This window comes from Desmodus rotundus, chromosome 1, assembly GCF_022682495.2.
Source record: "Desmodus rotundus isolate HL8 chromosome 1, HLdesRot8A.1, whole genome shotgun sequence".
NCBI classification, from domain to species: domain Eukaryota; kingdom Metazoa; phylum Chordata; class Mammalia; order Chiroptera; family Phyllostomidae; genus Desmodus; species Desmodus rotundus.
Window position 1 is genome coordinate 146,743,331 of NC_071387.1, and position 15,369 is coordinate 146,758,699.

General features: G+C 37.1%; 1 protein-coding gene across 5 annotated transcripts in view; it reads left to right on the forward strand.

Annotated features, from left to right (window-relative positions):
• The window catches only part of YTHDC2 (YTH N6-methyladenosine RNA binding protein C2), a 76,237-nt gene that overhangs the window by 40,088 nt on the left and 20,780 nt on the right, over positions 1–15,369 (forward strand). For all 5 annotated transcript variants that reach the window (XM_053911536.1, XM_053911541.1, XM_053911546.2 and 2 more), the window contains 3 exons: positions 1,436–1,562; positions 2,603–2,808; positions 3,165–3,360. In XM_053911536.1, the coding sequence (XP_053767511.1) occupies positions 1,436–1,562; positions 2,603–2,808; positions 3,165–3,360 (529 nt within the window). The remainder of the gene's footprint in view (positions 1–1,435; positions 1,563–2,602; positions 2,809–3,164; positions 3,361–15,369) is intronic.

A 15,369-nucleotide genomic window follows, 5' to 3' on the forward strand; every position in this document is an offset into this window, starting at 1 on the left:
TCTCTCATTGGGATTTTATAAACTCAATGGCTTTCATAGCTTTTGAGTATAAATTAACTAATGATAAATTTCATTTGTTCACAAAGTCTTAGATTTTATATTTTATATTTAATTTTTGAATTTTTTATTTTTTAAAATTGAGGTATAATTGACATACAAGTTTCAGGTATATAACATAATGACATAATATTTGTATATATTGCAGAATGATCACCACAGGAAGTCTAGTTAACATCCATCATCACAGTAATATTTTTCCTCTTGTGATGAGAACTTTTAAGATCTGCTCTCTAGTCTCTTAACTAGATTTATTATGAAGATTGTTTCACAATATATAAAAATGTCAAATTACTATGTTGTACACCTGAAAAGTTATATGTCAATTATATCTCCTAAAAAAAAAGTTTATTTTAAAAAAGATCTACTTTTTTACCTACTTCCAAATATAAATACAATACAGTGTTACCAAGGTATGTCTGGAAAAAGTCCAGCCATTGTTAGTATAATGAGAATAACTTGTGTGACATGGATATAACCTGGCAGCCAAGGAGAGTGGACTGGAATGTGCATGTGTGAACAATGACAACTTTACTGTACTAGTCAGCGGGGGTGGTAGACACTGTCAGGTGAGCAAGTGGCTGTCACATTCAAAATGACTGAGCGAGTAGAGCAATGAATCTGCATCAGATTCTGCGTTAAGCTTGAACATTTCTCTGTGGAAACTACTCGGATGATTCAGAAGGCTGCAGCTACAGGCAACTGGTAATTGGCAGCTTCATCATGACAGTGTGCCCGCTCATGCCTCATGTCTCGTGTGGAGTTTTTTGGTGAAACATCAAATCATCCAGGTGACTCAGTCCTCCTACAGCCCAGATTTGGTGCCCTCCAGCTTCTGGCTTTTCCCAAAACTAAAGTCACCTTTGACAGGGAAGAGATTTCAGACTGTTGATGAGATTCAGGAAAATACAACGGAGCATTTGATGGTGATTGGGGGAACTGTGTGAGGTCCTAAGGTGCCTACTTTGAAAGGGACTGAGGTGTCATTGTCCTATGTACAATGTTTTTTGTATCTTCTTCAATAAATGTCAATTTTTCATAGTGCATGGCTGGATACTTTCTGGACAGACCTCATATTCATCATACAGTATATTACATCCCAACAACTTAAATTTAATTTATAAATGGAAGTTTGTGTCATTGACCACCTTCCTCCACTTTACCAACTCCCCCACTGCTGGTAACTGTGTGTTCTCTGTATCTACAAGTCGGGGTTTTTGGTTTTTTTTTTTTTTTTGGTTAATAAAGTCTTATATTTTACTAAAATAATCAGAAGGAGACTTGCCCTTGAGTGGTTAATGTAGTGGTTTCCAGTTACTGCTGCCTAACTAAGAAGTGATTGATAAATATATCTTGTTATATAATTATATTTTTATAGGCATGGCAGAAAGCACGGAGTGATGGGTGGGAGAGAGCCTTTTGTGAAAAGAATTTTCTTTCACAAGCTACCATGGAAATAATAATAGGCATGAGAACTCAATTGCTTGGTCAACTTAGAGCATCAGGTAAAAATTTCCCCCAAAGATCCTATTTAAACCACTGAGAGTACCCTGCCCATACCTCATAGTATTTCTAGTGTTAACTGATACCACCTTATATTATTTTTATGACATTATCACATTGTTGTATATCTTATATTCATGAACTGCTATGTAGACTTCTCTGTGACCTTAACTTTTGTTCGTTGAAAAAAAATGATATTACGGAAGTTGTAGTTGAGAAATGTATGAATACCTTTCGATACTGTTGGCTGTGTACAATTTATAAGGTATGTATTTGTTGGTGGAGATCCATTTAAATATTAAATTTATATTTTATCACTACTAAATAAAAAATTATTTAGCTCTATGAAATAGAAATCAGAAAAATTTAAGTAGATTGATATGAATGCTGGTCATCATATTTTTGGAGCATAAAACATCAAGTAATCACTTGAAGGCACTTTGATTTTTTTTAAAGAGAATGCCAGTGCTGCTACCTTATTTTAGAATTGCTCATTTAGTTTTGAGTAGCATAGTACATTGAAGAATTTGGCAGAAGAAAAGTGCCAGAACCTGAATTTACAGATTAGCTGAAGTGCCAAAGTAATATGAGGAATGAACCAGTGGATTTAGGATTGTTTCAAATATGGGGAAATATGAAGGATTTTTGAAATTTAAGCACGAATACTCTATATTTACTTGACTTTACCTCTAGTGCCTATCATAACCAAAACGTTATTAGTACCTGTCAGAAGAATGGTTTAGGTGTTCAGCTATGACTTCATTGTGTCTCAGATAGCAGCTTATGAAGAACTTTATTGCAAGAATGTATAATTTTAAAAAAGTTCCTGAGTCCCCAGTGAATCTTCTGTTTTCTTTAGCCTGAGCAAACCTAAACTTTCTTAGAACATTGATTCTAATTTTAAACTAGATTTTATTATTTATTGTGGAATTTGAATATCATTAAACTTACAGTATACAACTTTTTATTAAAAACACACACAAATTTAAAAGTATATTTTGAACAATAGGAAAAGTGTGTGTGGTTTTTTTCCTGTTTCTAGGTTTTGTTAGAGCACGAGGTGGTGGTGACATTCGAGATGTTAACACAAATTCCGAGAACTGGGCTGTGGTTAAAGCTGCTTTGGTGGCAGGCATGTATCCTAATTTAGTCCATGTGGACAGAGAGAATTTAGTGTTGACGGGGCCAAAGGAGAAAAAAGTACGATTTCATCCCACGTCAGTTCTCAGTCAGCCTCAATATAAAAAGGTAAAATATTCTTAATACTCTTAGGCCTTGAGGTGAAGCTAATCTAATTTAGATGGTTGAAAATCAGTGAAAAAATGTTCCAAATACTGACCTGCTTTAAGAAATTAATTATTATGTATAAATCAGCATTGGAACAAAATTTTGATTGAATCTTAGAATTGGAAGAGTTAATGTGTTAAGTAATAAGGACTTTTTTTTTTTTTAACAAACTAATGAGCAATGAATGACCTGCTTTAATTTTTGCTTGGGTATACATCACCTATTTCATTGAGGGACTTCTTACATTTTAAAAGCATTGCCAGTAAATTAGGTGATAAACACAATTAACAATGTTTTAAAATTTATTTTCCTCATAGATTCCTCCAGCCAATGGTCAAGCTGCAGCAATTCAGGCACTGCCTACAGATTGGCTTATTTATGATGAAATGACCAGAGCCCATAGAATAGCTAATATCAGATGCTGTTCAGTAGTGACACCTGTCACAGTATTGGTATTCTGTGGACCAGCCAGGTTGGCAAGTAATGCTCTTCAGGAATCTTCATCCTTTCGAGGTAAATGTGTTATGAAGATTGAAATAAACATATATTTGAAATGATATTATTTTTATTTTTACTAAACCAAACAAATTTTGAAATTACAAAAACTTATGTAGTAGTAACTCCCTGTTGATATATCGGACTGACCAAAAAATCTTTATGGTTTTTTCCTTAAAATAAAAGACACATTTTTCATTTTCACCAATAACTTTATTGATTTAGATATTTTGAGTATGTTGACTATCTCCCACATGGTATAATATTGATTGTTCTCAGTTAATGTCTTGATTTGATCGCTATCAACTTCAAGTGGTTTACCCAACCATGGAGCATTGTTCAGTGAGAAATCTTCAGCATGTAACTTCACAAACTACTTTTCATAGGTTTGATCAGGCACAGTACCTTCTCCATACACTGCACAAATCTTTTTTTGCACTTCCTTTGTATTGTTACCTTTCTTGAAATAATAAAGCATAATATGCCAAAAATGTTACGTAATGTCTTCCATCTTCAATATTAAAATGACTACACAAAAATTCACCAATTTTGATGTTTTTTTTTAAGTGTATGCCGATATGACAGCTGTCACAATACAATCTAACAAAATTATTTTGAATGAGGTTAAAGATAACTCAGTGCTACTAGAGCCATCTTTTGGAAAAAAACAGAAGTACTTTTTGGCCAACCCAATATTATGTCTAACTAGAAAATGCTAAAGCCTATCATTGCTCTTGAAATTAATTTCTAAGATAACTTGATTTGTGCATTTTTTTATTAACCTTAGGAAGGAAGTTTGATTTTCTCATAGAAAGTTTGTTTTTCACTTCCACTGAACTTAAATGATAGTTTAACATAAATGAAGGTGTTTGTTTAAAAGAAATAATAATAATTACCCATAATCTTATTACCCTCATGTAAATATTTTAAAATATTATGTATTCTTTCTATGTATATATATTTTTAAATTATTTTATCCATACTATTTTATATTCTATTTTCATTGTATAGAACATAAAAAACATTTAAAATATTTTGTATTTATGGCTGCAAAATATTCTATAACACTAAAGTAGCATAATGCATTTAAATGTGTTTCTTCACATTTAGACATCTTGATTGTTTCTAATTTTTTGCTATTTGGTGATTTTGGAAATATTTATTGGGCAGCTACTATATATCAGGTATTGTGCTAGGTATTGAGGATGTAACAGGAAACAAGATTGACAAGATGTTTGTGTCCTTAGGCATTCACATGGTTGTGGATGGTAGACAGACAACAAAAAAATAAGTAATTTATTTAGTACTATGAAAGAAATAATGGCAGGCCCATCCCCCTAGGTCTCTTGTAGTGCCCCATGCCAGAACACCCTGGCCTGGAACAATTGCCTGGCCTCTGTCCGTGGTCTGCAGGCACTGAAGTGAGCCGCACAGGTGGAAAAAAAAGAAAGAAAGAAAGAAAGAGGGCTGCCTTAGGGGTGACTGACTTTAGAAAGAAACCCTAGACAAGTTTCTTTGAGATGTGATTTAAGCTGAGACCTAAAGTATGAGTAGAAGCCAGCCATGTGAAGATATATAAATAAGTTGGCAAAGACCAAGATTCTGCATTAGGACATGATCTAGAAATGGACAGTAAGCTTATGTGATTGGAAACACAGTGATCAAGGAGAGAGTGGGTGGGATAAGGTTGAATGAAAGGCATGGACTTGTAAGTCATGGTAAGTGCAAGGAAAGACATTGGTGGGTTTTAAGTAAGGGAGTGTCATGATTTGATTTGTGTTCAAAAAGATCCTTTTGGCTGTGAGAAAGGATTGCTGAATCAATGAGAATGGAAGGGAGAAGGCAGGTAAGAGTTTTTGCAGTGGTCTTTATGGAAGATGATGGCCTAGAACTACAGCAGTGGCAGCTGATATACAGAGAAGTAGATTCAAAATTATTTTGGAAGTAGTACCAGCAACCCCTAGGTTGAATGTGGGTGATGAGTGAAAGGGTGGAGTCATTAAATCTTAGGTTTTGGCTCTGGTAGCTTGCTAAATAACTGTTGCCTCTCTTTTGAGATTGAGAAACTGGGAGGAACAGGTTGTGTAGAGGAAAAGTCGAGTTTTATTTTAGACATGTGAAGTTTGAGATGGCTAAGGCATCCTAAATAAGAACTTTTTTTTTCCTGGAGACATTTGGATTTACATATCTGGAGCTCAGGAAAGAAGCCTGGGCTAGCAATACAAATTTGGAAGTCACCAGCTTGTAGGTTATATTAAAGACAGAGGACTGGATGTCCTAAAGGCATGCGTAAATAGAGAAGAGGGTTGACAAAATTCAGAGAAATTCTAATAGTTAGAATTGAATAGAGGAAGGAATGACCAGGTGTTGAAGGTAAATATATTTCAAGAAAAGAATGGTCAGCTCTTCTGAATTTTACTTTGAGAGATTAAAGAAGGCATGTACTGAAAATTGTTTGCTGTGTTTGGCAGTATGGTGGTCACTGACAACCTTCACAAGAGCAGTTTCATTGGAGTGATGGGGCCCGTAGAGGGTTAAGTTTGTATAGAAAAATAGAAACAGCGTGGTAAATAACTCATGAGGAAATGGATAAGGTGAGGGCGCTGGTATTGCACACAGATGTCTTCATCTATGCGCTCTTTTGTTTCCATTAAATATTTTTCTTGGGATAAAATTCCTTGAAGTAGAAAAAGTATATCAATATTATTTATGATTCTTTTTTTTTTTTTATTGTTATTCAATTACAGTTGTGTGCCTTTTCTCCCCATCCCTCCACCCCACCCCAGCTGAACCCACCTCCCTCCCCCCTCTCCACCCTCCCCCTTGGTTTTGTCCATGTGTCCTTTATAGTAGTTCCTATAATCCCCTCTACCCACTATCCCCGCCCCCACCCCCCACCCCCGCCCTGGCTATTGTTAGATTGTTCTTAACTTCAATGACTCTGGTTATAATTTGTTTGCTTTTTCCTTCTATTGCTTATGTTCCAGTTAAAGGTGAGATCATATGGTATTTGTCCCTCACTTCCTGGCTTATTTCACTTAGCATAATGCTCTCCAGTTTCATCCATGCTGTTGCAAAGGGTATAAGCTCCTTCTTTCTCTCTGCTGCGTAGAATTCCATTGTGTAAATATACCATAGTTTTTGGATCCACTCGTTTGCTGATGGGCACTTCGGTTGCTTCCAGTACTTGGCTATTGTAAATTGTGCTGCTATGAACATTGGGGTGCACAGCTTCTTTTGGATTGGTGTTTCAGTGTTCTTAGGGTATAATCCCAGCAGCGGAATGACTGGGTCAAAGGGCAGTTCCATTTTTAGTTTTCTGAGGAAATTCCATACTGTTTTCCACAGTGGCCTCACCAGTCTGCATTCCCACCAACAGTGCACGAGGGTTCCCTTTTCTCCGCATCCTCTCCAACATTTGTTTGTGGATTTGTTTATGTTGGCCATTCTGACCGGTGTGAGATGGTACCTCATTGTGGTTTTAATTTGCATCTCTCTGATGGCTAGTGATGCTGAGCATCTTTTCATATGTCTCTGGGCCCTCTGTATGTCTTCCTTGGAGAAGTGTCTGTTCAAGTCCTTTGCCCATTTTTTAATTGGGTTGTTTGTCTTCCTGGAGTGGAGTCGTGTGAGTTCTTTATATATTTTGGAGATCAGGCCCTTGTCTGAGGTATCGTTGGCAAATATGTTTTCCCATACTGTTGGTTCTCTTTGTAATTTGGTGCTGTTTTCTTTAGCCCTGCAGAAGCTTTTTATTTTGATGAGGTCCCATTTGTTTATTCTTTCCTTTATGTCCCTTGCTTTAGGGGATGTGTCTGTGAGGATGTTGCTGCGTGGAATGTCTGAGATTTTCCTGCCAATGTTTTCCTCAAGGACTTTTATGGTGTTACGACTTATATTTAAGTCTTTTATCCATCTTGAGTTTATTTTCGTGTATGGTGTAAGTTGGTGATCGAGTTTCATTTTTTTGCACGTAGCTGTCCAGATCTCCCAACACCATCTGTTGAAGAGACTGTTTTTGCTCCATTTTATGCTCCTGCCTCCTTTGTCGAATATTAATTGATCGTATAGATTTGAGTTTATTTCTGGGCTTTCTATTCTGTTCCATTGGTCTATGTGCCTGTTTTTATGCCAGTACCAGGCTGTTTTGATTACAGTGGCCTTGTAATACAGTTTAATATCAGGTATTGTGATCCCTCCTGCTTTGTTCTTCTTTCTCAAAATTGCTGCTGCTATTCGAGGTCGTTTATGGTTCCATATGAATTTCTGCAATGTTTGTTCTATATCTGTGAAATATGTCATGGGTACTTTAATAGGGATTGCATTGAATCTATAAATTGCTTTGGGTAGTATGGCCATTTTGATGATGTTAATTCTTCCAATCCATGAACATGGTACATGCTTCCATTTGTTTGTATCTTCCTTAATTTCTTTCTTCAGTGTTGTGTAGTTTTCTGAGTACAGGTCTTTTACCTCCTTGGTTAGGTTTATTCCTAGGTACTTTATTTTTCTTGTTGCTATATCAAATGGGATTTTTTTCCTGATTTCTGTTTCTGCAAATTCGTTGTTGGTGTACAGGAATGCCTTTGATTTCTGGGTATTGACTCTGTATCCAGCTGTTTTGCCAAATTCATTTATTAGGTCGAGTAGTTTTTGAGTGGAGTCTATAGGGTTTTCCATGTACACTATCATGTCGTCTGCAAACAGTGACAGTTTCATTTCCTCCTTTCCAATTTGGATGCCTTTTATTGCTTTTTCTTGTCTGATTGCTGTGGCTAGGACTTCCAATACTAGGTTGAATAGGAGTGGTGAGAGAGGGCATCTTTGTCTAGTTCCTGATCTTAGTGGGAAAGCTCTAAGTTTTTGCCCATTGAGTGTGATGTTGGCTGTAGGTCTCTCATATATGGCCTTAATTATGTTGAGGACTGCTCCCTTTATTCCCACTTTGCTGAGTGTTTTTATCAGAAATGGATGCTGTATCTTATCGGACGCTTTTTCCGCATCTATTGATATGATCATGTGATTTTTGTCTTTGCTGTTGTTGATGTGATGTATTATGTTTATTGATTTGCGAATATTATACCATCCTTGCATCCCTGGGATGAATCCCACTTGGTCATGGTGGATGATCTTTTTAATATATTGCTGGATGCGGTTTGCTAATATTTTGTTGAGAATTTTAGCGTCTATGTTCATCAGCGATATTGGCCTGAAGTTTTCTTTCTTTGTTGTGTCTTTATCTGGTTTTGGGATTAGGATGATGTTGGCTTCATAAAAAGAGTTTGGGAGTCTTCCATCAGTTTGGATTTTTTCGAATAGTCTGTGAAGGATAGGGGTTAATTCTTCCTTAAATGCTTTGTAGAAATCTCCTGTGAAGCCATCTGGTCCAGGGCTTTTGTGTGATGGGAGTTTCTTGATGACTGCTTCAATTTCCTTTGCTGATGTTGGTCTGTTCAGGTTTTCTGCTTCTTCTTCATTCAGTTTTGGAAGATTATATTTTTCTAGAAATGTGTCCATATCATCTAGGTTTTCAAATTTCTTAGCATACAGGTCTTCATAGTAATTTCTTACGATCCTTTGTATTTCTGTGGTATCAGTTGTAATCCCTCCACTTTCATTTCTAATTCTGTTTATTTGGATCCTCTCTCTTTTCTTCTTGATGAGCCTACTTAAAGGCTTGTCGATTTTGTTTATCTTTTCAAAGAACCAGCTCCTGGATTCATTGATCCTTACAATTGTGCTTTTAGTCTCTATGTCATTTAGTTCTGCTCTGATCTTGGTTATTTCCTTCCTTCTGCTTGCTCTGGGCTGTCTTTGTTGTTGTTCCTCCAGTTCTTGTAGGCGTAGGGTTAGGTTGTTTGTTTGAACTGTTTCTAACTTCTTAAGGTAGGCCTGTATTGCTATGAACTTCCCTCTCAGGACTGCCTTTGCTGTGTCCCATAGGTTTTGGGTTGTTGTGAGTTCGTTTTCATTTGTTTCCAGGAAGTTTTTGATTTCTTCCCTAATCTCGTTCAGACCCATTCATTGTTTAATAGCATGCTATTCAGTCTCCATGTTTTTGAGTGTTTTGGGTTTTTACCCTTGGGGTTGGTTTCTAGTTTCATACCCTTGTGGTCAGAGAAGATGCTTGATATGATTTCAATTTTCTTGAATTTGTTGAGGCTTGCTTTGTGTCCTATCATGTGGTCTATCTTTGAAAAAGTCCCATGAACACTTGAATAGAATGTGTATTTTGCTTCTTTGGGATGAAAAGCTCTGTATATATCAGTTAAGTCCATTTCCTCTAGGGTATTGTTAAGTGACACAATATCTTTGTTGATCTTTTGTTTGGAAGACCTGTCCATTTTTGATAGTGGGGTGTTAAAATCCCCTACTATAATTGTGTTGCTGTCAATATCTTTCTTGAAGTCCTCCAAGATTTTCTTTATGTATTTGGGTGCTCCTATGTTGGGTGCATATATATTTATAATGTTTATGTCTTCTTGGTGGATTCTTCCTTTGAGTATTATGAAGTGACCTTCTGGATCTCTCTTTATGGCCCTTCTTTGGAAGTCTATTTTGTCTGATATGAGTATTGCTACCCCTGCTTTTTTTTCCTGTCCGTTTGCTTGGAAACTTTGTTTCCAGCCCTTCACTTTCAGTCTGTGTAAGTCTTTTGTCCTGAGATGGGTTTCTTGTAGGCAGCATATGTGTGGGTCATGTTTTCTTATCCATTCAGCTGTTCTATGTCTTTTGATTGGAGCATTTAATCCATTTACGTTTAAGGTTATTATCGATAGGTAGTTATTCATTGCCATTATTTCCTACCTGTGTTCCTCTGTCTTTCTCTTTTCCTTCCTTTCCTTAAAGCAGTCCCTTTAGCATCTCTTGCAGAACTGGTTTGGTGGAGCTGTATTCTTTTAGACTTCTTTTGTCTGGGAAACTCTTTATTTGGTCTTCTATCTTAATTGAGAGCCTTGCTGGGTAAAGTAGTCTTGGTTGCAGGCCTCTGGTTCTCATTACTTGGAATATTTTTTGCCATTCTCTTCTGGCTTGGAGCGTTTCCATTGAGAAGTCAGTTGCTAACCTTATTGGGGCTCCCTTGTATGTTACTTCCTTTTTCTCCCTTGCTGCCTTTAAGATCCTCTCTTTGTCTTGGAAATTTGCCATTTTAATTATGATGTGTCTTGCAGTGTGTCTCTTTGGGTTCCTTTTGCTTGGGACTCTCTGTGATTCCTGGATTTGGGTGATTTTTTCTCTCCTCAGATTAGGGAAATTTTCCATCATTACTTTTTCAAACAGGTTTTCTATCCCTTGCTCTTCTTCTTCTCCTTCTGGTATTCCTATTATACGGATATTGTTACGTTTCATGCTGTCCTGCATTTCCCTTATTGCCTCTTCATTCTTTCTGAGCCTCTTTTCCTTTTCTTGCTCCTTCTGGGTGTTTTTTTCTACTTTATCCTCCAGCTCGCTGATCCGATCCTCTGCTTCATCAAGTCTGCTTTTAATTCCTTCTACTGTGTTCTTCAATTCAGAAATTGTATTCTTCATTTCCTCTTGGCTCTTGTTGATATTTTCTATTTCCTTTTTCATGTTGATATAGTTTGCAGTGAGTTCATTGTAGTTTCCTTGTAGTTTCTGGTAGTTCTCTTTGAGCTCAGAGAGCTCAGTGAGCTTCCTGATGACCATTGCTTTGAACTCAGTATCTGATAGTTGAGTTGCCTCTTTTTCGGTTAGTATTCTTTCTGAGACTTCCTCCTTTCCTTTCATTTGGGAATTGTTTCTTTGTCTTCCCATTGTTTGTGAGGCTCTTCTTGTTGGCCTCTGCTTCTTAAATTGCTTTGTTCTGACTCCCTGGATTTATGATATGAACTTCTATGGTAGAATGCCAATGGGATTCGGTGGTGCTGTCTCCTTACTCTCCTGTGCTCACTGGTCTTGAGGTGACGTTTATGTGTTTAACACGGTCTAACTCTAGTCTTTTCAGCCCTCCAGGTTTTGTTGTCTCATCTGTGGGAAAAAGAGAAAGGGGGGGAGAAAGGAAAACACACACACGCACACACACACACACACAAAAGAAACCACAAAAAAAAAAAAAAAAAACACACCCAAAAAAAACCAAAACAAAGATGGGAAGGAGGGAAAAAGGAACTAGGAATGGAGGAAAGGAAGGAAGGAGGGAAGAAGGAATAAAGAAAGATCGTAGGCAAGATAAGAAGGAATTTTAACAAAAATTAAAACATAGAAATAGATAGAAGAAGGCAGGAAGAAGACATAAAAATGGTAAAGGATGGGAGGAAGAAGGAATGAAAAAAAAGAAAAAAAGGAGAGAGGAAGAAGGAATTCAGGGGGAAAGGAAAGAAAAGAAAAAAGATAAGAAAAAATAAAAGAAAAGAAATCTTCTGTTGGCTTTAAACCGGTCAGGTTATATCTGCTGGTGTCCTGTCTGTGCAACGGGAGGGGGTGGTTGGAAGGATTGGTTTCACTTTTCTCCCTTCCTGGGTCACACTCTTCGCTGTTTTGTAGGTGTGGTCCCTGGCAGTCAATCAGGCCGTTAATCAGCCACTCCAGCAGCTTTGTTCTTGGGACACGCAAGCAGCGTCCTGCCGCTTTGGCTTGGTAGGCGTGCGCGCTCAGCAGGGGAATCCAGCCACTTTGGGTTTGTGACGTATTTTGTGCCCTGAGCGCGCCGCCGGCTGACCAATCGAGCCGCCCGGGTTAGGGACTCTGGAGTTAGTACGCTCGCCAGCAGCTTTGTGCCCGGAAAACGCGCACCCAGCCAGCCCTGCGCTCGGCGAGCGCGCAATCCGCCGGGCCTGAGGTTCTATGCTTGGGGGCCGATCCAGCCGCCCTGGGCTTGAGTCTCTCGAGCGGGCGGGGCCGCCCCGGGACTGAACCACACGGCACTCGGCTCCAAGGTCCTGGGCCCATGGGTGGAGCAGCTAGCCTTCAGCTGCAAATGATCTCGGAGGTTTCAGGTGTGGGCGCCCCTCCGGGGTTTCACGTATGGGCCCCGTTCGCTAATCTGTTTGCGCGCGTGCGCGCACGACCGGACCTCGGCTGAGCGCCCTCACTTTTTGTGCTGTTTATCCCCCCGGCTCGCAGTCCAGGGGCGGAGGGGGGAGGGGCGCCAGTGGCCTCGGTTACTACCGAGAGTTCTCTAACTAGCCCCTGAGTGTCTCTATTTTCTTTTTCTTTTTGAGAAATTCCTCCTTTTCAAGCTCCCCTGGTCCAATCAAGCACCTGGCTGCTCACAGCACAGCCTGGCCCTCTCCCAAGACTCCTGCAGCCGCCCCTGCGCCAGGGCTGTCGCTTCTGCCGGCCTTGTACTGCGCGTTCCCGGGACCGGGGACCTTATTGTCCTTGAGCACTCTTCTTACCGTCAGATCTTTCAATGTCCTCTATCTTTGGTCTCTAATCTTCGTATATGCTGGAATACTGTTGGCTGTTCGCTCTGCTCCTCGGATCAGCTAGGTATTTCCCTGGCACTGAGGGGAAGTGGATTCTGCTCCCACCTATGTTGCCGCCATCTTCCCATTTATGATTCTTCCCTGATACATAGCCATATTAGGGCCATCAAGAGTGAATTTCATTGCAATGATAGACCATCATTAGGTAGTAGTTTTATATATAAATTTTCTATTTTAGCAAAATATGTTAATAAAATAATATATTTAAAAAGATTTCTTTCATTTACACTTTTAATTTTATTCCTGTCAAAAAGAAATAATTTTCCATGCATTGTTTATATTTCCCTTTAGTTGTTTATTTAACCTTTTTGCCCATTTATTTTTTTTAGTAGTGATGTTTTTCTTAATTTGAACTATAGTTTTATGATGGTTTTAAGTCTATTAGCCTTTTTTCTGTCATACATCATAAAATTTTTTTGGTTTTACGTAATTTGAGTTCCATGTATTGACTACTATATGTTCAAATTGAATATTTTTTTCTTCTACTGCTCATTTCAAAGCTGAGACAGTTTCATTCTTCCATGGACCTGATAAGATTCTGTTTTTTGCTTTTTCTATAATTTGATTTTTTAGATAGTTAATTTTTTCAACCATGCTGCATTAACTGTGGTTTAAAGTGTAGATCTAATACTTTACAAGGGCTTTCCTCTCACCTGCACTATTTATTAAATAGCCCTTATATATCTATCCTCTTTTAAAGGTTGATGTTAATTTCATATTACATTTGCCATTTTAAAATTTTCTGTACACTCTATTCCTGTCAATTTCTGCCTGCATGTAGTAACATCTTATTCAATATTTTTGTTCTTTAGTAAGCTCTAATATCTAGTAGTAGAGGATCTACTTGTAACTCTTTGCTACTTTTCTATTATTAAGCAATTCTTTGATAATCTCACCTATTTTATGAATGTTTAGTAGTCATCTTCTTGTAACCTTTTTTTGCACCCAGCAATTCTTTTGTGATTTTAATTTAGTGTTTGCTCCCAGCAAATTTACTATATTTTTCTATTTAGCCAAACCTTCTATTAAATTTAGCAATATTTTTTTTGTAACTTTATAAAGTTTGGATATATTTATTAAGATGATTCTTAAGATGTTTTGTTGCTGTTTTTGAATTATTACGTTGAATAGGTTTTCTTTCTCATTTTCCTGCTGATCTTGTTTAACAGGAACACTACTGCAGACAGTATATTTTATTTACTCTGTTGCTGTACCAAGCTCTTACTAATTGCTTCAATTCTCTGTTTCTTAAATTATATTACCTTCAGTGGTAATATTTTAATTTGTTAAATTAACTATCTAATTCGTACATATAGGTTCACTGGCTTTTTCATTTCTTTTACATGATTTTGGAAAACCATGTTAATGGTCTACTTTGTCTTTCTGAATTTTAAAGGTTTAAATTCTAAAGGTGTACCACTGATATAATGTTAATTTTTGTTTTAATAAAATATTTATTAAGAATGAAATGTCCTGTTTTTAATGTTTTAAAAAGTGTTGAATTTATTAAATAGCTTTTGAGCATTGGTTCATATAACCAGAATTTGTTTAGCTTGTTGATGTGATAAATATGTTTTATTTATGGAAATATCATTTTGTTCCAAGGATGAACCTTTCTTGGACTAAGAATAATTTACTGCAATGCTAAATATTTTGCTAGCATTTATTAAAATTGATATATTTATGTTCATTACTGAGGCTGATCTATAGCGTTTATGTGATGAGTGCATCTGAATGTTTTAAAAGTATCAGGTTTTAGAGTTAGGTTTAGATTTTTCTCATTAAAGGAACTGGCCATTATATGACTTCTCAAAAGTCTGAGAGTCTTGGTGTTCTGGATTTCTTTGTTGCTGTTCTTCAATGACATCTTGAGTTCCTTCCTTAAATAGCCTGAGTTTTTCTATTTCTTATTCTTTCAGTTTTAGTAATTACTTATTCTTTCTGTTTGTTTTGTAGAAAATAATAAATTTCTTTGAAGGTTTCAAGTTTCTTATTCTGTAATTATGCATACTATGTCTTTTTAGCTTAACACATTTTGTATTCATTTTTATAATCTTATTCTCAGTTCTGATTTCATAGTTAGATGTGTGCTTTTTTCTCCTTTTTTATGAGGGAGATACAATTTAATTAAGAATATGGATCAAAAGACTTAATTTTTAAAAACACTTTTTTTCCTTTGGATTTGTCCTATCTTTATGGTTTTATGCAATTTTTTAATAGTATATTTTATTGATTATGCTATTACAGTTGTCCCATTTTTTTTCCTCTCCTTTTTCCCCCTCTACCCTGTACCCTTGTTCCATCCAGCATTCCCCGCCTTAGTTCATGTCCATGGGTCGCACATATAGGTTCACTGGCTTCTCCATTTCCTATACTATTTTTAACCCCCCCCCTGTCTATTTTGTACCTACCATTTATGTTTCTTATTCCCTGTACCTTTTCCCCATTCTCCCCCATCACCCTCCCTGCTGAGAACCCTCCATGTGATCTCCATTTCTGTGATTCTGTTCCTGTTCTAGTTGTTTACTTGGTTTTTGTTTTTTTAGGTTCAGTTGTTGATAGTTGTGAGTTTGTTGTC